The sequence below is a fragment of the Acinonyx jubatus genome, chromosome A2 (assembly GCF_027475565.1).
Source record: "Acinonyx jubatus isolate Ajub_Pintada_27869175 chromosome A2, VMU_Ajub_asm_v1.0, whole genome shotgun sequence".
Classification (NCBI taxonomy): Eukaryota; Metazoa; Chordata; class Mammalia; order Carnivora; family Felidae; genus Acinonyx; species Acinonyx jubatus.
Genome location: NC_069383.1, coordinates 23912949 through 23937497, shown reverse-complemented (window position 1 = coordinate 23937497; position 24549 = coordinate 23912949). Strand labels below are relative to the sequence as shown.

At 40.7% G+C, this 24549-nt stretch overlaps 1 protein-coding gene across 2 annotated transcripts in view; it reads left to right on the top strand.

The window, feature by feature from the left end:
• Window positions 1-2649: 2649 nt before the first annotated feature.
• The window catches only part of CALU (calumenin), a 30680-nt gene continuing 8780 nt past the window's right edge, over window positions 2650-24549 (top strand). The window contains exons 1-5 of one of the 2 annotated variants that reach the window (XM_015071083.3): window positions 2650-2796; window positions 12831-13062; window positions 18735-18928; window positions 22345-22511; window positions 23909-23969. In XM_015071083.3, the coding sequence (XP_014926569.1) occupies window positions 12842-13062; window positions 18735-18928; window positions 22345-22511; window positions 23909-23969 (643 nt within the window). In that variant the 5' untranslated portion in view covers window positions 2650-2796; window positions 12831-12841. Of the gene's footprint in view, window positions 2797-12830; window positions 13063-18467; window positions 18662-18734; window positions 18929-22344; window positions 22512-23908; window positions 23970-24549 lie in introns of both variants that reach the window. The other variant, XM_015071081.3, reaches the window with a different exon arrangement.

The following is a 24549-nucleotide window of genomic DNA, read 5'->3' as shown; positions in this document are numbered from 1 at the left end:
ACTCTTGTTCCCTTTTCCTGGAATGTTCCTCCACCACCTTCGGATGTTCACTTACATGTCCCTCTCTTTATGAGCCTTCCCTGGCCACTCTTTCTAAGATTACGACACCACTCTGGATAGTCCCAGCACTCTCTTCTCTCCTTTCCTGCCTTATTTTCTTCCTTGGTACCTATCACTACCTCCCACTCTATATATTTTGCTTTTTTACCTGGATTATTAGCTACATACCAGAACACAAGCACCATAATAGAGTTTGGTCTATTTTGTCTGTTGCTGTCTCCCAGTGCCTAGAACAGCATCTGGCACACAGGAAACAATACATTTATTTGTGGAGTAAATGCTTAGTGGCACCGTATGGGCAGAACAGGGAATGCCTCAAGAACATCAGCCTTGTGAGGTTGACATCACACCGGCCGTAAACATTCCCTCAGTGCTTCTCTCAGAGACAGAATCCAGGGCTAATGGGCTTTGGGTGCAGGTAAGGTGGCATGTCTTGTGTGCGTCACCCCTTGCGTCCTCTTCCTCCTCCACCTACTTTCTAACTCTGGGGCTCCCTCGAAGCTCGATGTGCTTTCTTCTCCTCGGAAAGCTCACTTGTTCTCATGGCTCCCTCAGTTGCCTCCTGGCCAATGACCCTTCTAAGAATCTCCTCCAGCCTATCGGCTCTCTCTTTTTAGGTGTTCTGCCATCGTCTTAGATTTCCCATGTCTTGAGCTCAACTCATTTCTCTTCCACCTACCTAGCTCATTCTCCCTGTTTCCTATGACTAAAACTTTACATTTCTGGGTGCTTCTTCATTTCTGTCATCTCAGCAGTCACTGGGTCCAGGACTTGTTATTTCCACTTTAAGAACTTTTCTCGTATGTAAGAGTTCTTTCCTACTTTTCTTGCTCTGCCTACGCAAAGCCCTTATCCACGGGGATCTCAGGGTTGCAGGGCCCCATCCCCGGCAGAGTCCCATTACCTTACCCACCTTCCTCTAGAACACTTCCGAGATGGGTGGCTCTCCCACTGGTCTACAGTTCCATGGGGGCAGGGGCCATGTCCTATCCATCGTGGGTTTACCAGCACCTGACTTCAAGGAGTCACTTTTTAAAGTTTTTAAATTACTTCCTGATGCAGTCAGTTCTGTAGTTAATCCCAATTAGGAGATATTCCTCCCAGAAAGAACCACTTTCAATCTCCTACCTCCCACACAGGTGCAAGCCTAGAAACCTTCAGAAGACCGACAATTCCTACTGCCTTCAGCTCAGGCTCCTCAGATTAAGACTTTGCATTACTTTGAGAAACTTATATCTGTGTTCTCTCCTCATCTTCACGCCCTTCCCCCACCTTTTTTACACCTCTCATCCCCAACCTGGCATGAAAATTTACCTGCTCCTCTGTTCCCCGCTTGCCCTTGTTCCTGTTACTGCTGTTGCTGAGTATTTGCATTCAAGAATTCCTTAGTCCAAAAAAAAAAAAAAAAAGAATTCCTTAGTCCAGCCTGAGTCACACCTTCTTAGGAAGACCTCACGGGCTACCACCAAGGGTCACTGTCACTCCTGTGTCTGAATTCCCAAAGCATTCAGTCAGCCTCTCACCTTGGCACTTAAAAGTATATTAATTTGCTTTGTATTTAACGCTCTCATCAGCATACTATGCGTTTCCATTGGCTTTTAAATTATAGAGGCTTTGCTAAGAACATGTTTATGTTCCATTTGTTTTGCAAACGTAGTGGCCCTCATTTAATGCTTCTTTGAATTTCGTGACATGAAAATGAGTAAGTGAAAAATTTCCTATATTCCTCTTAAATCAGGGAAATACTATGGGTTCCGCCTATTCAGTTTACTTAACATTATTAACCATTTACTCTGAACTGGGCAGCAAGGTCAGAGCTGTAGATAAAAAGATGAGGAAGTCCTGTCTCTGCCCTGGAGCTTAGCCTAGAGGAGGACATATGGATAAGCAGCTTTTTATAGCAAAATTTGGCAAAGTGTATTGAAGATACAAAGTGTTAGGAAGGCAAATAAAGGATTATTATGTCTGGTGGGGTCAGGAAAGACTTCTAAAAAGCTAACCGGGACTTCTATTGACATTCATAACGCAGAGAATCAGGAAAACGCACTTCGTCCAGGCGGAGAAGGTCACTTGAAGGCAGAACACCAAAGAGATGTGAAAGGGCCAGCCAGCTGTTAGGTAACACCGAGATAATGGTGGACAGACCACAAGATCTGTGAGAGGGAGTAGATAAAGCAGAAAGATACACTGGAGCCAACGACTGAAGACCCTCTCGTAGGCCACCCGATCAGAGCAGTAGGAAAAAAATTGGTATTGTTCAATACAGCTGGGGACTGATGCAGGCGAATTAATTCGGTCCTACGTGCTAGTGGGCAAGGAGATAACTAGCAGAGTAATCCAAGAAGCCCTGTGGAGGCCGAGTCATGCGCTGTGAACTGGGACGTGGCTGGCAGACAGCCGCGCCCACAAGCCGCCCGGAGTCGGGGGCTGGGGCTCATCACCCCCACACCGCCGGGGACCAGCGTCGGGCGGGAATCCGGTCCACGCACTCGGCGCGCTCGCGGGGACGTGGCGCTTTCCAGCCAATCCCGGCTACGCGACTGTAGGGCCAATGGGTGTCCGGGGAAGCTGTGCGTCAGCGGCGGGCTCGTTGATGATTGGTCAGGAGGCCTCCGGCGAGGCGGATGGGGGCGGGACGCGGAATCGCTTCCGGTTGGGCGGTGCTTGCGCGCGTGAGCTGAGCCCGTGGGTGAGAGGCGGCCGTGGCAGCCTGGGCTGGGGGCGCTACGAGGAAAGGTAGGTGTCGTGGCCCTCGGTCCTTTCGCACCATCTCCCTTATTCGCTTTCTTTCGGTCCTCGCTCTCGACGCGGCATAGGTCCCCTTCGTTCGGGGCCCCTGTTTCTGCTAGCGCGGGGTTACGGGCCTTGAGCCTGCTCGCGACCCCCGAGCCCTCAGCGCGCAGTCTGAATCGAAGGCCGCCGCTCGCCCTCCCGCGCGCTCTGGGGAGGGGCCTGGGTCTCGGCGAACTCCGGCTCCCGGCTTTGCGTTGTGTGGGGTACTGTTTTGTGCCTGGCTTGCCACGTCCGCCGTCCTTGGGTCCCGTCTCTCAACGAGTCCCTCGGTCTAGAGGGTCACTCTTGTTTGCCAACTGAAGGTCGGAGGGCAGTGGAATAGTAGTATTGTAACAGTTCTCTGCCACCTCCCACTAACCGGCCTACCTGTGTCCTCCAGCTCAGCCCCAAGGCCACATCCCGAGTGCGTCTGCCAAGAAAGTCGTGTTCACCGACTTTGAGGGTGTAGAAACGGCGGGGGGAGCGGGGAGAAAGCGGGAAGACATTTTGTGATTTAAAATAAAACTTTGTGTAATTTTAAAGAAAAGCCGACTATTTCTAGCCTTCATGTTTGGCTGCATCGTTCTGTCAGCGACAGAAAAGAGTTTTTAAACCTTTATTAGGGAATTGTAGCTTTTACCTTGTTTTGTTGCTTCTAGGTGCAGACCCTAGTTCTGTTTTTTGGCATATTATGTTCAGAAGTAAACTTAATTCCCTGTAGCTGCCCTGATTAAGAGCATAGTTGGTGGTCGATAGTTTTGAGAGCAGCTTTTGCATCAAGGCAAAAATTTCCTGGGTCTCTTGCTAAAATTTTAGGGCCCTTGATCTCAATTACTGAGCGTGTAAATTCCCAAAATAATGTCTCTGGGAGTTGAACTGCATTCACTTCCTGGCGGCAGGGACCATAAAGTCAACGTTAATGAATTGGCAATAAGGTTGCTTCTAATACGATTTTATAACTGGGAAGTAGAGAACGTATAATCTCTGATAAAATTTTTTTGCCCTGGAGTGGAAGACACAACACAAATGCATGTCTGACCTCATTCAGTAAATTTAGTTAACCAAGTAACAAACGATGGCCATCACTGAAGAATTTAAGTAGTATAGTACACATTTACAGTACAAACCTGTAAGTTGTAATTGTGTGTAGAGGATAGGTTGCCTAGGCCTTATCTGAGTTTTACAGTGATTTAGGGATGTCCAATAGGATTTTTTTGATGATTACAGCTAGGAGGCCCATGAACCCATAAAGGTGAATTGGGTATGCCTGAGTGGATGGTACTGGGTTTCAGCTGTGAAATCAGTTCATCACTCTCAGTATAATTGTTTGCTTCCATTCATCCAGTGATGTGTTAAGATACTTACTGGTGGCATTTTATTTACATTGCACCTGTATCAGTAATTGATCAGTATGTTGATATTAACATCAAATTTCTAAAACATGGGTGTGGCAGGGGTGTTGGGAAGACAGAGGTGTAGCCAGGCCTAGACACTGGAGATGCTAGGCCATAACATCCTAGATCCTCTGTGAATTCTTAAATATGGGTGTGGCTGATGGTGTAATTTATGTATTAGAGTTAAAACAGCTGAAAGGTGCTTTTCTGATGGCCAGATCCGGTAAGGGGAATTGGGGGTTGGGAGCAGGCAGGAACTGCATTTCTGCCAAGTACTGTCCAGCTAATCTAGTAAAATGGTATATAAAAAGTGCAAGACACTGTATTAGGGACATAGAAAGATACCAGTTTCGGGGCGCCTGGGTGGCTCAGTCGGTTAAACGTCCGACTTCGGCTCAGGTCATGATCTCGCGGTTCGAGAGTCAAGCTCCATGTCAGGCTCTGTGCTGATGGCTCGGACCCTGGAGCCTGTTTCGGATTCTGTGTCTCTCTCTCTCTGACCCTCCCCTGTTCATGCTCTCTCTCTGTCTCAAAAATAAATAAACGTTAAAAAAAAAATTTAAAAAAAAAAGATATCAGTTTCTATTAGCTGAGAGTCCTGCCTTTTAAACATGTAATATTTAGGAGCGCCTGGGTAGCTTAATCAGTTAAGCGTCTGACTTCGGCTCAGGTCATGATCTCATGGTTCGTGGGTTTGAGCCCCGCATCGGGCTCTGTGCTGACAGCTCAGAGCCTGGAGCCTGCTTCAGATTGTGTCTCCCTCCCTCTCTGCTCCTCCTCCACCTACACTCTGTCTCTTTCTTAAAAATAAATAAAACATCAAAAAAATAAAATATAGTATCTATAGGGGAGCTAAGGAGACAGCTTAGAGTAGCCTATGATCTGTTGTGGAGTGGTACAAACATTTTATACAAGTTGGGAGTAATTGGTATAGATTACTTCCAGCTGGAGTAATCATAGTAGGTAGATCTTTTCATCTAGGACTTTAAAATTATTTATAGATATTTGGCACAGAAGGGAGGTTGAGCTAAAATAACTACCAAATTCTCAAGGACTTTATGCATGTTAAACATGCATGGCAAAGTTACAAGTAGAAAACAAAACTCCTGTGGCCACTTTGCAAAGCATTCCTGTGGCAATTATGTTTTAAAGTTTCATCAGCCCCAAAGGAAACTTTTTTTCTCTCAGAATTTTCTGGAATTTTTTTCTTAAATTTTTTCTTCATAGCCAGAACAATGTTAAATTTGTACTCTGTCGCCCTGGGTATAGAACTCATGAAGCCTAATAGTTTGTCATTCTTAAAGCTGTTCTATTGCCAAATTTTGCAGTTTTCTGTTCTCAGCTCTTATAAATGTGTGCTCTCAGTACCATAAATAGTGTAATCAAAAGGTGTTTGGCTTGGGTCATGACCTCACTGCTTGTGAGTTCAAGCCCCAAGTCCTGCTCTGTGCTGACAGCTCAGAGACTGGAGCCTGCTTCAGATTCTGTCTCCCATCTCTCTGCCTCTCTCCTGCTCGTTCTGTCTCTCTCTCAAATATAAAATAAAAAATATATATTTAAAAAAGGTGTTAATGAACTGTTGTAAATTTGTTTCATCACTAGAAAAACATTGAATAAATGGCTGTCATAACTTTTATCAGATCACGAAGGATGACATTATTCCTTTAATGTGATAATGCATTGGTGGTACTTGTACTAAAGTCATAAGTAAAGAATGTCAGATAACCAGATAGCTTTAATTTCTAGATTTCATAACCTGGGCCTTATTATAGGCCCAGGCTGTTCCCCTAATTCAAAATTGAAGTAGTCACTTAGGATTGCCTTTTTTGCTGAATATCCAGCTCAGAGAATGGGAATTTTACTGCCACACCCATTTCTCTCACTTGTTAACTTTGAGCAGTGGGTCTTTGATCAACCAGAATATCTGTGGGATCACTCAGTGGTAATGTTCTTGAGAAGTTGTATTTAATCCAGACATCTAAATTTCCCTGAAACAATTTAAGTATTCTATGACCAATGACTGGGAAGGAAGGGAGGGAAATAACAAGAATTAGAGCTTTCAAGGAAAATTTTGGATGACTAAAATAAACTGATTCTTCAGGCTAATCTTTGTTATTGAAAGAAATTCAAGCTTATGATATTAATCTTTTCTCCTTCTAAATTAACTGGAGCGATTCATGAAAATAACTTTGCAGAAGACCCTTATTGGTGACATACTTCAAAACGATGATAGTTACTTGATATTTTTTTCTGTTCTATTTAGTTTGTGACTAACATGCCACTATCCAATAAAAATACAGTACAAGTCACATGAATACATTTCACCTGAAATTTTAAAGCAGGTTAAATTAATTTAATAATTTATTAAATCCAGTACATACAAAATACCCTTCTTTCTATGTAAAGTATAACACATATCACATCTTAATTCACACTAGCCACAGTTCAAGTGCTTAGCAGCCCATGTGACTGTTATTGTCCTGAACAGTACCGGTCCAATTTTTTTTTTTTTTTTAACGAGAAAATATTAGATGTTACCCTTGGAGAGGGAGGGGCAGAATTTTAGAAAGAAAAAATTTATAGGTCATTTAAGAAATAGATGGGGAGATGCTTTTTGCACAATCATTGATTTACCTTCTAGATCACATGGTAAAAATTCATACAACTAAGTCCTTCATTTATGTTTTCCTGATATCTTGTTATCCATTGATGTGTAGCTGTGATGAGAGGGAAGGAGAAAAAGAAGGGCCATTTCGTTTTCTATCATTTGGTTTCAGTTTGGTTGAAAAGAGAAAGATGCTTCAGAAATTAACGGCACTAATGTAGTTCTTCAATACCTCGTGTAAAAAGTTGTACTGTTCTCACATCTTCCCACATAAAATATCCTTTGTCTTGGGGGATATTCTTTGCTTCTACTTGAACATTTTTTATATGCTATATGGATTTAGATAAATCTAGTACAGTCTTTTTTTAGTATCCATATTCATGGAACAAGAGGCCTTTGTAAAGTTTCTAATAACCAGGAGTTGATACATGTGAGCACAAAGAGCGTATATTTAAAAAAAAAAAGTTATTTTAAGTGCAGGGCTTTTCATTGCCCACTGCAGAGAGATGAAGGTAGGACCATAGGCTTTGTCCATCAAGTGGTCTTTGATGACTTGTTAAAGCAGTTGCATCAGTGGTAGATAGCTAGATTTCAGGGTGGCAGTAGGTAGTGAGGAAGCAGAGATAGCAGCAGAGACACTCCTACGGGTGAAGGAAAGGGAAGGGCAAGCTTGAGTGAATAGCAAGGTCTGAACAAGACTGATTTTAGATTTTGGAGACCTGAGAAGTATTGATTGACAGAATGGTGGAAAGAGACTTCACAGGGGTGGGATTGGAAGATTAATTGAGAGAGGGAAAGGAAAAAGTTGGATAGATGATAAAGCAGGAGCTCTTGACTTTTACTCTGGAATTCTTCTCTTGTTGTCAAGATGTTAAGCCTGATGGGGCGCCTGGGTGGTGTCCGACTCTTGGTTTCAGCTCTGGTCATGATCTCATGGGTTCGTGGGTTCAAGCTCTGTGCTGACAGCATGGAGCCTGCTTGGGATTCTCCCCCTCTCCCCCCTCTCCCCCTCCCCCTCCCCCCTCCCCCTTCTCCCCTACTTCTGTGCCTGCACTGTGTGCCTGCACGTGTGCTCTCCCTCTCAAAATAAATAAACTTTAAAAAAGAAAAGCAATGTTAAGCCTGAAACTTAAATGTTTTCCCTCTAAATCACAGTGAATCAGTTATATTTCTCTATGTTACATGTATCAAAACTTTGCACGTATCTTTTCCAGGCCCTGGTAATGAGCTTAATGCATTTATTCATATTGTAACGTTTAGGGTTTACAAGAGTTGTTAAGCTATTATGCCAGAATTGTTAGGGTATTTTACTCTGGGGATGTAATTAGTAATTAGTCATTTATAAAACTTTTCTAAATGTGAGGTTCCCGTACTAATAGGCATAAGGAAAATCTGTTGCAGTGACTTGATTTTACTTCATTTTGTAAACCTCTAGATACTGTTTGGATATGTAACAAAATAACAGAAATTTGTTGTCTCTGGAGAGTTTTGTAAGTCTCAAGAATTGTTTCTAGTTTGAGATGGAAGTTTTGCCCTAAAATAAAGGCATATTCACTTTGGCATTTAAGAGAGCCACTAAATCTCTAGTTTTCTCTTTACTGTTCCACAGATTTGATTGATCAGTTGAATTATTGAAGGGTAGCCTGAAGTTTTATTGTAGAACAGCATGTTTTACTTTAAAAAGTTTGTCTTAAGAGTAGTTGTTTTTGCTTCAGTTTCCTCTTTCAATCTAGAGAAATGGCTTGAAAATGTTTGTTTTGCAATACTGAAAAGAGTTTTTATAATATTGTTTAAAAACACAAAGGGGTGCCTGGGTGGTTAAGTCGGTTAAGTGTCCAACTCTTGATTCCGGCTTGGGTCATGATCTCACAGTTCTTGAGTTTGAGCCCCAGCCTGCTTGGGATTCTCCCTCTCTTTATGCCTCTCATTCCCCCCCCCCCTCCCCCCCACTCAATACATAAATAAACCTAAAAAAATATAATACAAACAGATAATACACATGAATGTGTACTCATTTACAAAATATAGACAACAGAGTACGGTATTAAAGTTCACTCCAAGCCAGCCTCACTACCCCACCCCATCTCTTCTCCCCTGAGCCTGGGGTTACCACCATTTACAGACAGATGTTTATCCTTCCATGCCATTTTTGTGCATATGTGTTATATTGTATACAAATATAAACAATCTGGGAGGCTGTTTGGTTTTTTCTTTTTACGTAAATGAGATCTTGACATTGATTTGCAACTTGCTTTTTTGTTGTTCAACTTAACATGTTGGTAAATTTTCCATTTCAGTGCAGACTGATCCACCTCATTCTTTTTAACCTTTGTGTACTGTTCCATAATACAGATTTAATGTGTATTTACTAGTTCTCTGGTTTCGTTTTCCATTTTTTTTATCATTATAAACTGTCATTGTTGAATATCTTTGTGCAAGTGCCTTTGTATACAAATTTGGGTGTTTTGATGGAATAGCATGGAACAGAATCCTTATAAGCTTTCAGAAGCATATCTGAGTTCTAACATTGGTGGGAACAGCTTAAGTACCACCTTCTTCCCGTTTCTCTGAGTCTCTTGTTCTTTCATGTTGCTTCTCATGGGTTTTCATCAGTCTTTTTTATTTTTATTTTTTAATGTTTATTTTTGAGTGAGAGAGAGTGTGAGTGAGGGGAGCACAGAGAAAGAGGGAGACACAGAATCCAAAGCAGGCTCCAGGCTCTGAGCTGTCAGCACAGAGCCCAAGGTGATGCGGGACTTGAACTCACAAACTGGAGGGATCATGACCTGAGCTGAAGTTACATGCTTAACTGACTGAGCCACTCAAGCACCACGGGGTTTCATCAGTCTTAACAACCATCAAGTGAAAGTACTTTGGGGGGGGGGGATTGGCATTGGGGGGAGTGACTGCCTTCCATTATCTCCTTAGCTGAGTTTCTGTTTGACTTATTGGCAGTGTCCTATTTACTCTACTTTCTACTCTATTGACAAATCCTCCTCTGCCATTTCAGGACCTTCTCACCCTTCTCCACTGCACTGCTTTCCCAGGTGTTGGAAATCCTTGTATGCATTTACAGGCTGAAAGTTATTCATGGAGGCCTCAGGTTTTGCTTTTGTATAATCAGCTCTCTAGGTTGTATTGGGATTAAACATATTTCTCCTATTCGCTTTCCTTCTGCTTTATATAACATGCTCACCAACAGCTGTGGTAAACATTTTTTAGTTTATTGAATCCAAAGGACTCTAGAGGTGCTGAGTCGGTTAAGTGTCCTGACTCTATTTTGGCTCAGTGTGATCTCAGGGTTTTAAGATCAAGCTCCGCATTGGGCTTGTTGGGCTCCATACTGAGTGTGGAAGCCTGCTTGGGATTCTCTCTCAGCCTCTCTCCCTCCCTCTCTCTCTTAAAAAAAAAAAAAAAATCTCTCTCCCTAGAAGTAATTTTTCTTTTTTTTAATTTTTTTTAATTTTTTTCTTTTCTTTTTTTTTTTTTTTTTGAGACAGAGAGAGACTGAGCATGAGCAGAGTAAGGGCAGAGAGAGAGGGAGACACAGAATCCGAAGCAGGCTCCAGGCTCTGAGCCGTCAGCACAGAGCCCGATGCGGGGCTCGAACCCACGGACCGTGAGATCATGACCTGAGCTGAAGTCGGACACTTAACCGACTAAGCCACCCAAGCGCCCCAATTTTTAAAAATTAAAAAAAAATTTTTTTAATCAAAGAATTCTGTAAATCCAAGGTAATGCAATGTAACTTCCTTTAACTGCTCTTTGGAGGTTACAAGAAAGATAATTAAAATACATCTAATCTGGCGTATTTAATTTCTTTATCCCCTGGAGCAATTCATTCTGGTTCCCAAAGTTTTGAGGCAGGATCAGATATATGCAGTTTGTTTATATTAAGTATACTTTCAGGTCAAACTTCTGAAGCTATCACTATGGCTGTTTGAGAGGTTAATTAAAATAGTGGTTCACAACCTGACTGCTTTTTAAAAATGTTAATAGTTAGGAGTGGGACCTAGTGGTCATATTTTCTTGAGTTTTTGGGTAATACTAGGGTGCAGTCAGTCTAGATTGAGGACCCCACTGAGTTAAGTTATGCTGAAAGAATTTTCATGTTTTTAAAAATATTTACATAAAAATTATGAGCCTTTGGACCAAATGGTTCCACTAGTGACATCCTGTGGAAAGTGAAGTCTGGCTAGTTTAATCTGCAAATTAGGATAAGATAATGCGTTTAACTTTCATGTGATGCAGTGACCTTCTGCATACTGAGCCTTTTATTACTTTCCTCCGACTGCTGTAACAAATTACCACAAACTGAGTGACATAGAAGTTCATATAGTCTCTCCTAGTTCTAGAGGCTAGAAATTAGAAATCAAAGAGTTGGCAGAGCCATGCTCTGTCTTTAGGCTCCAGGGGAGGATCCTTCCCTCCCTCTTCGTAGCCTCTGGGGTTGCCAGGAATCCTAGACTGGCAGATGCATCATTCCAATCTCTGCCTCTTTTCATATAACTTGGCATTCTCTTCTCTGAGTGTCTGTCCAAACTTCCCTCCTTTTATAAGCATATCAGTCATTGGATTAGAGCCCACCCTAATCCAAATGACCTCATTTTAACTTAATTACCTCTGCAAAGATCCTGTTTCCAAATAAGGTCACATTTGCGGGTACCAGGGTCAGGACTTCACATCTTTTTAGGGAGACACAGTTCAACCCACAACAAGCTTCATGCCTAATAACCACCTGTCTACCCAGTAAGGGAGCCATTAATCACAAACAGAAATGAATAAGAGATTACATGAATTTACAAAAACTTAACTGCAGGGGGAAAAGCATTCAGAATCCATATTCTACTGGTGAAAGGTTAGTTAAAATACAAGAGTTGGGAAAATCTTTCCTTTTGATTTTTAATTTTATAGTTTTTTCTCTAAGACCATAACCTCTCTAGACAATACTGAGGGGTATCTGTAGAGTCTGATAAACAAGTTGCCATCCTGCAGCTTCTCTGCAAGTTTTTTTTTTTCTTTTTTGGTATTTTTATTTAATTTTTTTAATTTACATCCAAGTTATTTAGCATATAGTGCAACAATGAATTCAGGAGTAGATTCCTTAATGCCTCTTACCCATTTAGCCCATCCCTCCTCCCACAATCTCTCCAGTAGCACTCTGTTCTCCATATTCTTTGCAATTTTTAATCATTTTTCAGTAAAGTGTTCCAGCCGTGTGCTTGTTCATTAGAATCACCTGTGACTGCCGAGATTCTGACAGTTGGACTAGGACCTGGGAACCTGTACTTTGAACAGCACTCTAGGCTGTCTTTATTCCCCGGGCAAGTTTGGGAAACACAGTATAAGGAATGCTGAAGCAGTTGTTATCCATCACTGTACCATTTGAATGGTTTGATCTTTGAAGATGATTTGAGATTGAGCATAAATAATGAGAGGCAACTTGGTGCTATATATAGGAGAAGGACTCTGCTCAAATGTTTCATGGTTCCTAATCTAATGATCATCAGAATCACCTGAGAAGCATTTAAAACTACAGATGCATTCATTCAACTTCAAAGATTCTAATTCAATAGGGGGAATTTTATTAAAGCTTCTTAGGTGATCCTAATAACCAGCCAGGTTTAAAGATCAGACCTCTGATGTAGTACAAAAAGTAAAGTTGTTGGGAGTCAGTAAGTTAGTTTGAATTTAAATGTTGGTTCTTTGACTTTTTAAAAGGATTAATGTTCTACTTTGGTGTTTTTTAAAGGGGGCCTACTTACAAGGTGGATATTTTAACTGATTCCTTGTCAACTTCCAATCAGATGAAGGAAACTTGGTGAAAAATTCTTACCATAAAAAATGGAAAGTCTCCTATTCTACCATTCTTATTTTATGGATTAAGTAGTAATATTTGGGGTGAAATCAAATTAGTAACTGGATGTAAGCTTTTAATTTCTTGTTTAATTACAAAGCACACTGCTTCTGGAATTAACTAATCTTTGTTTTTCTTTAAGATCTGATTATCATGGACCTGCGACAGTTTCTTATGTGCCTGTCCTTGTGCACAGCCTTTGCTTTGAGCAAGCCCACAGAAAAGAAGGACCGTGTACACCATGAGCCTCAGCTCAGCGACAAAGTTCACAATGATGCTCAGAGTTTTGATTATGACCATGATGCCTTCTTGGGTGCTGAAGAAGCAAAGACCTTTGATCAGCTGACACCAGAAGAAAGCAAGGAAAGACTTGGGTAAGGTGCCAGCTCTCAGGGGGCTAAAGTAATGACATTTCTTTATAAGCCAGCTCATTCTTTTTTCTCTTTTGGCTTGGCAACCCAGTAAAGTTGTTTTGAACTACATCTTCTGAAAGCTAGCCACAGGATTGCTACCACTAAAATGTAATTAATTGCTTGCTTTCATACATTTCTCCACTGAATAATGGTTTTTACCTCATTCTACAAAGCAAAGTCATTTTTGCACAAAAGCACCAAATGCTACAGGACCCAGATTGAATTGCGTCTTGTTCCCTGAGGAATATTACAGGGGAGGCTTCTCATCCCCGATACTTTTAATTTTTAAAAATGATCTGTGACCAAGTATTCATTGTGCCCCAAGCCAAGCCATTGAGTGGATAATAAACTGCAAATGAGACCCCTGGGCTAATTTCTATAAAGTTGATGATTTCTGAGAACATCCTTTATCCTCTTTGTTTTCATTCTCAGATATTTGCTTAATTAAAAACAAAAGCAAACCAATCATGCCTTTTAGAAGATTGTAATAAGTAATGGTCTTAATGTCCAAGTATTAATTGCCGTTTCAGTAACAGCTGGGTCATAGTTGGGTTCTGTGGTCTTAGCAGGCATCTTTGTACCTGGAAAATTGATGGCATACCAGTTGATAATTTCTGAGCATCTGAGAATGTTTTTGTTTGTTTTGGGTTGTTTTGTTTTTTGTTTGTTTTTGGCTCTCCTAAAGCCTTGTTTTTTAAGGAAATGCAGGTTATTTGTTTTTGAGAGGGGTAGGGGGACAGAGGCTCTTAAGCAGGCTCTGCCACTGACAGCAGAGAGCCCGACGTGGGACTCAAACTCACAGACCGTGAGATCAGGACCTGAGCCAAAGTGGGATGCCCCCAGTTTAGTTAATTTAGTGAACATTTTCTCCTTAATGAGCACCATTGGTGTAACTTTCTGAACTATATTCAAGAGGTTTGTTTGGAAAGTTGTACCACAGAGGAATTTCCAAAAGTATTTTGCCATCATGGATAGTGCTTTGATTAGAAGACATTATGTGGTTTGTTTGGGGGTGATACTTCAGAATAAATTCTATCCTTTCATTGGATTATCTGCTAACTGATCGGTACTATGTTTTATTCTTTTAAGAGTTTAAAAAAAAATTTTTTTTTAACGTTTTATTTATTTTTGAGACAGGAAGAGACAGAGCATGAACAGGGGAGGGTCAGAGAGAGGGAGACACAGAATCTGAAACAGGCTCCAAGCTCTGAGCTGTCAGCACAGAGCCAACGCGGGGCTCGAACTCACGGACCGTGAGATCATGACCTGAGCCGAAGTCGGCCGCTTAACCGGCGGAGCCACCCAGGTGCCCCTTAAAATTTTTTTTTTATGTTTATTCCTTTTTGAGAGACACAGAGATAGAGTGTGCATGGGGGAAGGGCACGAGAGAGAGGGAGACACAGAATCCCAAGCAGGATTCAGGCTCTGAGCTGTCAGCACAGAGCCCGACATGGGGCTCAAACTCACAAACCGTGAGATCATGACTTGAGCTGAAGTCAGACACTTAACCTATTGAGCCACCCAGGCGCCCCGAAGAGATTTTTTTTTAACATTTATTTTTTTTGAGAGACAGAGTGTGAGTGGGGGAGGGGCAGAGAGCGATGGAGACACAGAATCTGAAGTAGGCTTCAGGCTTCGAGCAAGCTGTCTGCACAGAGCCCAATGCGGGTCTTGAGCCCACGAGCTGTGAGATCATGACCTGAGCTGAAGTTGGATGCTCAACTTACTGAGCCACCCAGGTGCCCCCAATATTTTACTCTTAAACACTGACAGAAATACTCAAAAGATTTTGCTATGTAGAATGAGAAACTATCTCCAAACATTTGAAAATAGGAAAAACAAATACATTAAGGACTCAGTCTTCTGTTAGGTTGCTTTTCTAATTTTAAGAGACCATGCTCACTTTTAATTTTAATCTTGTAACTATGCTAACATTTGGGCTAAAAATAGGGGTGCATGAGAGTATTCTCGGTCTTCATGTCTCACCTATTAATAATGTGCATATCTGACCCATATTTGGGTCTGTACATGGCTCTTCACAGAGTTACTCTTAAATAATGAAGGGCCTTTAGACTTGGTGTTAATCAGTGTGTTCTGGCTCTATATAGGTGGTGGAGTAGCTCTGCTGGCACTTTTCAGTAGAGACAACGTCCCTTTTTGTCATCAGTAAATAACAAAAGCTCAACACACATGAGCAGACTCCATACTTGATTAGAATAAGATGGGTAAAATCATGTTTTTCATAGAATGTATGAACAAGTACTATATGCTTCTCCTAAATTTTGGAGATAATGACAAATGAGGTGATATACTATTGTAAGCAAGGATTCCAGATGAACTTTTTTTTTTTTTTTAAGCTTACTGTGGCATTTTAAACATTGTTTTGGTAGGTGACTATATACCAGAGGTTGGGAACAACAGATTCTCCTCCTCTTTTTCATCCATATAGAAAGCAAGTGATGGACAGAAGATCATTTTCATACCTGTAGTTGCAAAAATTCACTACTATTTTTAAAACAGTTTAATACAGTTTTCCCTTTTTCTTTTTAATTTTTTTTTTAATGTTTATTTATTTTAGAGAGAGCACAAGCTGGGGAGGGGCAGAGAGAGGGAGACATAGAATCTGAAGCAGGCTCCAGGCTCTGAGCTGTCAGCACAGAGCCTGACACGGGGCTCGAACTCACGAACCATGAGATCATGACCTGAGCCGAAGTCAGACATTTAACTGACTGAGCCACCGAGGCGCCCCTAGTTTTCCCTTTTTCTTAAGAATGTTGGCAAATAGAACATACTTTCTTATGTGTGTATTCTCCCCCAGTCACTCACAGTGGTCTTAAGTCTACTTAATTTTCATTTATGTGTCCTTCAAATGAGGGTTTGTTTGTTTTGAGGTGGTGAGCCTAAATATTAAAAAGTTCTCACACTTGGTGTAGTTGCTTTAGAAATGAACTAGAGCAGTTCATCATCCTTTTTTTTAGGTCACAGGTCAACCCCTTTGAGAGTCTAAGGAAAGCAAAAGACCCTTCCTCAGAACAGTGCACGTAGGAATATATATAAGATTTTGTATGCTGAATATTTCAGGAATATTATGAACCCTCCTGGAGCCTACTTACTGATTTGCTTTTTGACTCTTGAAAAAAGTAGAGTAGAGGCATATGTTACCTCTTAGGAGAAATAACATAAGGTCCACTAAGTGCATTGTGTCTACCCTGGAATAAATGCTTACTTGATGGCATCATAACTACATCTGTAGGTCACAGGAAAACAACACCATTAGCTTCATAAATTTGCACCGGCCTTTAGAGCTAGTGCCTAAAATGGGACATACCCACTTCCAGTGTATTTTCACAGCTGCCTGCAGGCTGGATGGCCAGCAAGATAAGAATGGCTTTTATATTTTTAGATGGTTATTAAAGTATAGACATATGTGACAAACCATATGTGGCCCACAAAATCAAAGCTATTTACTATCAGTCCCTTTTCGGAAATAGTTTGCCAACATCTGGGCTAAACCATTTGAGATATTTCTGTTGGAATAAATGGAATGGCATTCAGCCAACTTCATTAACAACAGCCCCTCTTGAGCAGTTATGTGCTCTTTATCTGAGAGATCCTTATCTGAGTGACCCTCTTTAGGCTGTTTAAAATTTTCATTTGAGAATGGGAGGCATTCTGATACCTTACCTTTTTTTTCTTAATGGTACAGTAGCACTATTGCACTATTGGTAGTTAGTACCATTTGGACATAAACTAGGTCCTATTATAGATAATGCAAAAGTTTTTAATACTGGTATAACTTAATGTGTTAATATTTTTTAAAATTCCAGGGTTAAAGTTACAAAAAAACTTTTATGTCCGTGTAGATAGAGGAAGGTATTTAAGAGATAGCTTCTTACTGCTTTCCCTTTTCTATTAATACTTTAGAACAAAAGCTGAAAGATTACATATTTCGTGAAGGAGTATGCTTGTTAAATTAGAGAGTTTAAGTACTAGCCAGTTAAAGCTAACAACATACCAATATCAAGATGATATCATACGATATCTTTTCATCGTATCACTAGTAGTCTGTGATTTTAATCACTTTCCGATGTTGTATTCATGAAACGAATGCAGACTGGGAAAAGACCTTATTTGCTACCAAGTGACAGTCTTTGTCCATCCTGCAAATAATAGAGCATAGGAGTATGCCAAGATTTCACTTGGACATCTTGATTTGAAATTCCTATTCCATACTGGGCCACTTGGTTGACTTTTCATAGGTTGTCTTAGTCTCTATAAGTGAGCGGTTGCATCTTTAGGGATTTTCCTATCATGCACTTATTTTGAAATTCTTAAGTTAAACTGAGATGCCAAGCCTGGAATAAAAGCTCATGAAGGGTGAAGTATATTGATTCTTTAGCTTTGTAGTTTTGCTTTATCATCTGTATTCTCACCCTCTCAACTTGTTAACATTCTCATAATCTCATGTATGTCAGGGGTGGACATTCTTACCACATCATTTCCTCAAAGTTCTCTGTTTTTGTGGTTCTATGTGAAAATCCAAGTCAACATAGTATATAATTAGCTGTTAGCTATTTTTTATAACAAGCATGCATCTGTCCTTTTGTCTTTGTGTACCTGTGTTGTTGTTGTTTTTCTTTTTTGGTTTTGGGGTGTTTTTTGTGTATGTGTGTGGGTTTTGGTTTTTTGGCTTTTGTTTTTTAATAATCTTGACTTGAGGTATAAGTGATCCCAGAACTATCTTTGTTATCTTTATATTTTTAACAAAAGTGTTTTTTTTTTTTAAGCAGCTGAACTTTTTAAAGTCTGGTTTACATTTTTGAATTTTTAGAAAACCCTATCAGTGATTTGTGATTATTTACCAATAAATTCAGATTCTCCTAAAGCAATAAAGAAAAGCATAAGGATTTGCTTGTCATGCTCGCTTCGGCAGCACACATATTGGAAAGATACAAAGAAGATTAAGTTTAACGTGGCCCCTGCACAAAGGGCAACATGCAAAGAAAAAAAAAGATTTGCATGTTGTTTGATACAAAGAATGGAGAACCCAGATAGGAATGGGTATTCACTCCTGGATTCTGACCATTGGCTGTAACTGACCCCTAAAAGGATGAGACTGGGTTTGCTTTTGCGTGTAAGTGCACCAGCCATGGACTGCGCTTGCCTTGTCTAGATGGCTCGTTACCAGTAACAGGCCACTTAAGAGAAATATTTTCAGTTGCTTATCTGGAAGGTTTTTTTTGGAGACAATTTTTATGTCCATGCTTTAGCCCTGGGCAACACCTGTGGTCACAACACACACCTGGCTAAGTCTGGAGCCTTGTGTCTTTTTAACCTCTTGCTGGATTTCTCTGCATTTTCTACAGAAAGATTGTAAGTAAAATAGATGGCGACAAGGACGGGTTTGTCACTGTGGATGAGCTCAAAGACTGGATTAAATTTGCACAAAAGCGCTGGATTTACGAGGATGTAGAGCGACAGTGGAAGGGGCATGACCTCAATGAGGACGGCCTCGTTTCCTGGGAGGAGTATAAAAATGCCACCTACGGCTACGTTTTAGGTAGGTCCCTACTATCTGGGGGAAAAAGCCTTGTGGAGCTGGCACCTTGAAACGTAACTGTTTTGTCTTGTAGAATGATTGTAGATAAAATAGACGTGGATAAAGATGGGTTTGTGACGGAGGGGGAGCTGAAATCCTGGATTAAGCACGCCCAGAAGAAATACATATATGACAATGTTGAAAACCAATGGCACGAGTTTGATATGAATCAAGACGGCTTAATCTCCTGGGATGAGTACAGAAACGTGACTTATGGCACTTACTTGGGTAAGGGGCAAGATGTCAGCCTGATAGAGACCATGGTCTTGAGTCAAAGAAACAAATGGGTCACACAGTGAAGGAAAGGAAGAAATTGTGCACTTTAAAAATAGTCCAAATGCTGTGAACTGATTTCCCTTTATTAACTTTAAATGTGCATATTAAGTATTTTAGTTTTGTAAGGTCCGGCATCTTCTACATCTTTAGCATTTCAGATATTATTTTAGCAATTTTTCTTTCTGTGATCCCTCAGATCATTTTTGGAGCAAATCTCCTCTAAAAGGCATTGTTTCAATAATGCAAAGCAAGAGACTTTGAAATATCTCTTGACGTGGTCACGTTAAAGTGGTGACCCTGAAATTCAAGCTAGATTCCTGTATAACTGGTGAGAATAGGAAAATTACTGACCTTCCATGATAAAATAAAGATCAAATAGCTTTCCTTGATAAAATTTAACAATTTTAGTATGTCTGCTTACTGAAGTTTAGAAAAGAAAATTTCCCATTTGTTTTCTCTGGCACATGAGTTTATCAGCCTGCTATGCAAATGCTTCAAGGCAAATGTGATTGCTTTCTGTTGATTTGGTAGCTTGTATGCTTGGGCCACCTGTTAGTAATCTTCTTTTACTTACTACACTTGCCTGTTGTTGAATGCTAGGTGGCAGTCTTACTGAGTTGATGATTAGGGTGTTTTTGTTACGCGATTCCTCTTGGTAGTTACAATTTGAGATAAGAATGTATAAATGTTACTTCTTGCATTTTTATCCTGGAAATGAGGCAAATTTCTGGGTTAAAGCAGGCATTCTCCACCACTGATTAACAAGCAGTGAGTGTATAATGGTCTGTTTCCCCCACTGGATAGCCAGCTGTCTGTGTTAATTACAGGACTGCATGCATTTCTAGTGAAGAGACTTATTTCTGTATTGAGCTTGTTCTCATTCCTAAGACGAAAGTGGCAATCTTTCTTCATGCTTGACACTTAGCCAAGAACCAAACATATCCTTCACCCAATTAAGAACATGTGTATTAAGAAGTCAGTGCAGATGGATAGGCACCCGTGTTTCTTGCTTTCTGGCTGAGACTCAGCACCCTCCTGATTTATTTGGACTTATAAATATAGAGCAAAGGCTAGGTTATTGGTGATCTAAACAGAATGGTGTGTTAATAAATCTCAGTTCAGACCTAGGCACTTACTTGCTACCCAAAATGAATTTTAAGCTCTTTGTATGATTATGTGCATAAAAATCTGTTGAGAGCTCCATTGCGCTCTCAGGTCAAATGATTCAATGTAATGGGTATTTCTACTGAGACTGAATAAGCTGAAGCACTGGCTAGAGAAGCAATATCTTTATAAGGCATCTTTCCGTGGAGGCATGTGGGTGGATAGCACTCGGGGTAATGAGGTGCCTTAGAGAAGCGCTGAGGGTTTTTTTTTTTAGTGAGAGTATGTTCTTGATTTAATCTTGAGTTCAGGTATAAGTCATCTTAGCTTTTAATTAAAATCTGTCTTAATCTGCTTTCCACAAAAGGAAGGTTAACACTGTTTCTGCTACAAGCAAAATATGGAATACTAAGATCCATCCTGGCTATCCCAAAACTAGATCAAGAGCCTACTTGAAACTGCAGGCTGGCTAGCACAATAAGCTGGTACTTAGGATAGATACGGCACCCCAAACAAGGACAGCAAACACATGAATTTAATTATTTAAAATAAAATATTTTATCTTTTGTGTGCATGTTATCAGGCTACTTGATTCCAGTCACCACATTTTACCCTGAGGTGGAGAGAAGGGCTCTTAGTTAAGAATCTAGTCTTGTTGTGTCAGTTGTCTGCTGTTATCTTTGTTTTGTTACGGAGTCGGTACTGGAACTTTGTTTAGAAGAGACGACTTAGTATCTTTAAAAAGTGTATTTTCCTTAAATTCTCCATCTTCAACCTATTATGGTTTTGAGTATCCTGTATAGTCACGATTCAATAAGCTGTCTTACTGAATTTTGACGCTCAACAAAGCGTGAAGTTTCAAACTGCCCAAAACTCTCTCAAAACAGAGTGGTAGTTTGTTTTTGTTTTCCAAACCGTGCTTGAAATTTGGAAGGACTGAACTTTGGTATCAAAAGTCAGCAGTGTGATGTTATTGTTAAAGGGGCCTTGTGGGTTTTTTTTATAAAACCAGTGCCATATCTTTCTTTATTTAAGCAATATGTTCTAGGAACAATTGTTTCTTAGCTTGATTGTGGTGTCTTTTACATTTCATGATATCTTCACATGCTTTCTTTTGGTCCACACAGCAGATTGAAAAGGTTTTTTTGTCCATTTATTTTGGGCTTTTTCCTACAGATAACTCCTTCAACTTAAACTGAATTTCATTCTTCTAGAGACTAAATAGCTACTGCTTATATAGTTCAACATCATAACAGATGGATAGGTCCAGAAACAGTTTGGTTGTAATCTAATGTTTACTTTTTATAACAGCTGTATTGAGGTATAATTGGCATATATAGGACACTGCACATATTTAAAATGCACAATTGATGAGTTTTGACATAGGTATATACCAATGAACCCATTCTTACAATCAAGATAAACGAACTTATCCATCACCCGAAAAAATTTCCTCATGTCCCTTCATAATCCTGCTTACCTTCCCTATCCCCTATCCCTAGGCAACCTCTGACCTGTTTTGCGTAACTCTAGTTTTACATCCTAGAATCTTACATAAATGAGGGAGAGGGGTGGCAAACGGTACCTGTAATTCATGGTAGATAATCTGAGTTGGCTGAAAAAACTGAAGTGTGACTTTTCAAACGGTAGTAGTTCTGTTGCTTGAATCAAAGTGACCTTAATATGAGATAGAAAACCTTTGATATCTAGCTTCTCGGTGGGAGTCGAATCTTTAATAAAAATAGCAATAGCTAACATTTATTGAAAGCCAGCTATATGCTAGGCACTATTCTCAGCACTTAGATTTATTTGCTCATTTACCCTCATAGCAGTCCTATGAGACAGGCACCATTATTACCTCCATTTAGATTGAAGCACAGTTACTTGTCCACAGTCACACAGCTAGGAGTGGTAGAGTTAGGATTCAAACCCAGATAGTATGATTTTAAAACTACCACTGCCTCTCAGATATAACTAGAAAGCTGGAACCCTCTAGTAGCCTTAACACCAAAAATAGTGAAGCGGTACCTAGGTTAGCCAAGGAGCCAGGGTTCCATGTTGGATGGCAAACATTTACATTCAATTTGGACCTGACTTTGATGACCAAAACTGAATGTTTTCACACTGTTAACAATTTTACCTGTGTAATCAGGTTGTTTCTTCATTGCTTGGTTTATCCTTCTTGGAAATTGATTCCTCAGCCCATACATTTTCATGTTTTGTGGAAGTCTGTTAAAATTTGACCTAAATGTTTTGTTTTCTAGATGATCCAGACCCTGATGATGGTTTTAACTATAAACAAATGATGGTTAGAGATGAGCGGAGATTTAAGATGGCAGACAAGGATGGAGACCTTATTGCCACAAAGGAAGAATTCACAGCTTTCCTGCACCCTGAGGAATATGATTACATGAAAGACATAGTAGTACAGGTTGGTGGAGAACAGTGATTCTCAGCAGAAACTCAGTTTCTCTTTTTGGGAGAATAACTTATTTGGGAGAATGACTGTATTTGGGAGAATCACTTATTTAAGTAAGCTCTAAGCTCCAGGGTAGGGCTTGAACTCAGTGACCCCGAGATCAAGAATCCCATGCTGTAATGACTGAGCCAGCCAGGTGCCCCAGGAAAATCCTTTTTTTTTTTTTTTTAATGTTTGTTTATTATTTTGAAGAGAGTGAGCAGGAGAGGGACAGAGAGAGAAGGAGACACAGAATCTGAAACAAGCTCTGAGCTGTCAGCACAGAGCCCAATGTGGGGCACGAACCCACAATCCTCAAGATCATGACCTGAGCTGAAGTTGGACGCTTAACGGACTGAGCCACCGAGGCGCCCTAGGAATATTCTATTTTTAAAAATATCTCATAACCGGGACACCTAGGTGGCTTAGTCAGTTAAGCATCCAGTTTCGGCTCAGGTCATGATCTCATGGTTGGTGAGTTTGAGCCCTGTATGGGGTTGTCTGCTGTCAGTGCGAAGCCCACTTTGGATCTTCTATTCCCCTTTCTCTCTGCCCCTTCACCACTCAACGTCTCTCCCTCCCTCCCTCTCTCTCCCTCTGTCTCTCTCTCCCTCTGTCTCTCTCTCCTCTCTCTCTCTCTCCTCTCTCTCTCTCTCCCTCTCTCTCTCTCTCTCTCTCTCTCTCAAAAGTAAACATTAAAACAAAATCCCATAACCAGTGATCAGACACTACTGAAGAATTGTCACAGAAGGCAGTTACCAATAAAACATAAACTGTAGACTTTATAGTTTTGTAAACATAAAACATAGACTACATAGTTACAGACCTACGGGTCATATCTGTTAGAATGACTTCATGACTAGGGCTACTCCACATCATTATCGGCTTGGTGGGATAGGTCATTATTAAATAATGCCAGTGTTCCTCCAAAAAGATTCATAATTATTTAGGGTTGAAGCATAAAAAATAGTTAATATTTTACCATTTTTTTTGGCTAGAAAAACAGCAACTTCCTATGCTTTAACCATACCCACACATGTACATGTTTGTTTTTAAAATTTTTTTTAATGTTTATTATTTTTGAGAGAGAGATAGAGTGTGAGCAGGTGAGCACAGAGAGGGAGGGAGACATAGAATCCGAAGCAGGTTCCACGCTCCAGGCTGTCAGCACAGAGCCTGATGTGGGGCTCGAACTCCTGAACTGTGAAGTCATGATCTGAGCCAAAGTCAGATGCTTTAACCGACTAAGCCACTCCCGCGCCCCTAACCATACCCACATGTTCATGTGTGTTTTTAATGAATGATAAATGCCTAAACTAATTCATTCAGATACTAACTTTAATAGTCTCTTCTTACTCTCTTTTGTCCAGGAAACAATGGAGGATATAGATAAGAATGCTGATGGTTTCATTGACCTGGAAGAGTATATTGGTAAGTCTGTTTCTCCTGTTTTTCCTAGAGGAAGCTGAGAAGTTGTGGAAGTGTGTTTGCCCATAGAAATAATTTACCCCTGGGTAGCTTCGCCGGTTGGGATTCTGACTTTTGATTTTGGCTCAGGTCATGATCTTACCATAGTGAGATTGAGCCCTGCATCGGGCTCTGCGCTGGGTATGGAACCTGCTTGAGATTCTCTCTCCCTCTCCCTCTGCCCCTCCCTGTGCACACCCACAAGTCTGAGCTCTCTCTTTCTCTCTAAAAATAAACAGGGGCGCCTGGGTGGCTCAGTCAGTTAAGTGTCTGACTTAGGCTCAGGTCATGATCTCACAACTCGTGAGTTTGAGCCCAACATCAGGCTCTGTGCTGACAGCTCAGAGCCTGGAGCCTGCTTCAGATTCTCTGTCCCTCTCTCTGTCTGCCCCTCCCCGCTCATTATGTTCTGTCTCTCTCAAGAATAAACATTTTTTATGTTTTTTATATTTGAGAGAGAGAGACAGAGTGTGAGCAGGGGAGGGGCAGAGAGATGGAGACAGAATCTGAAGCAAGCTTCAGGCTCCAAGCTGTCAGCACAGAG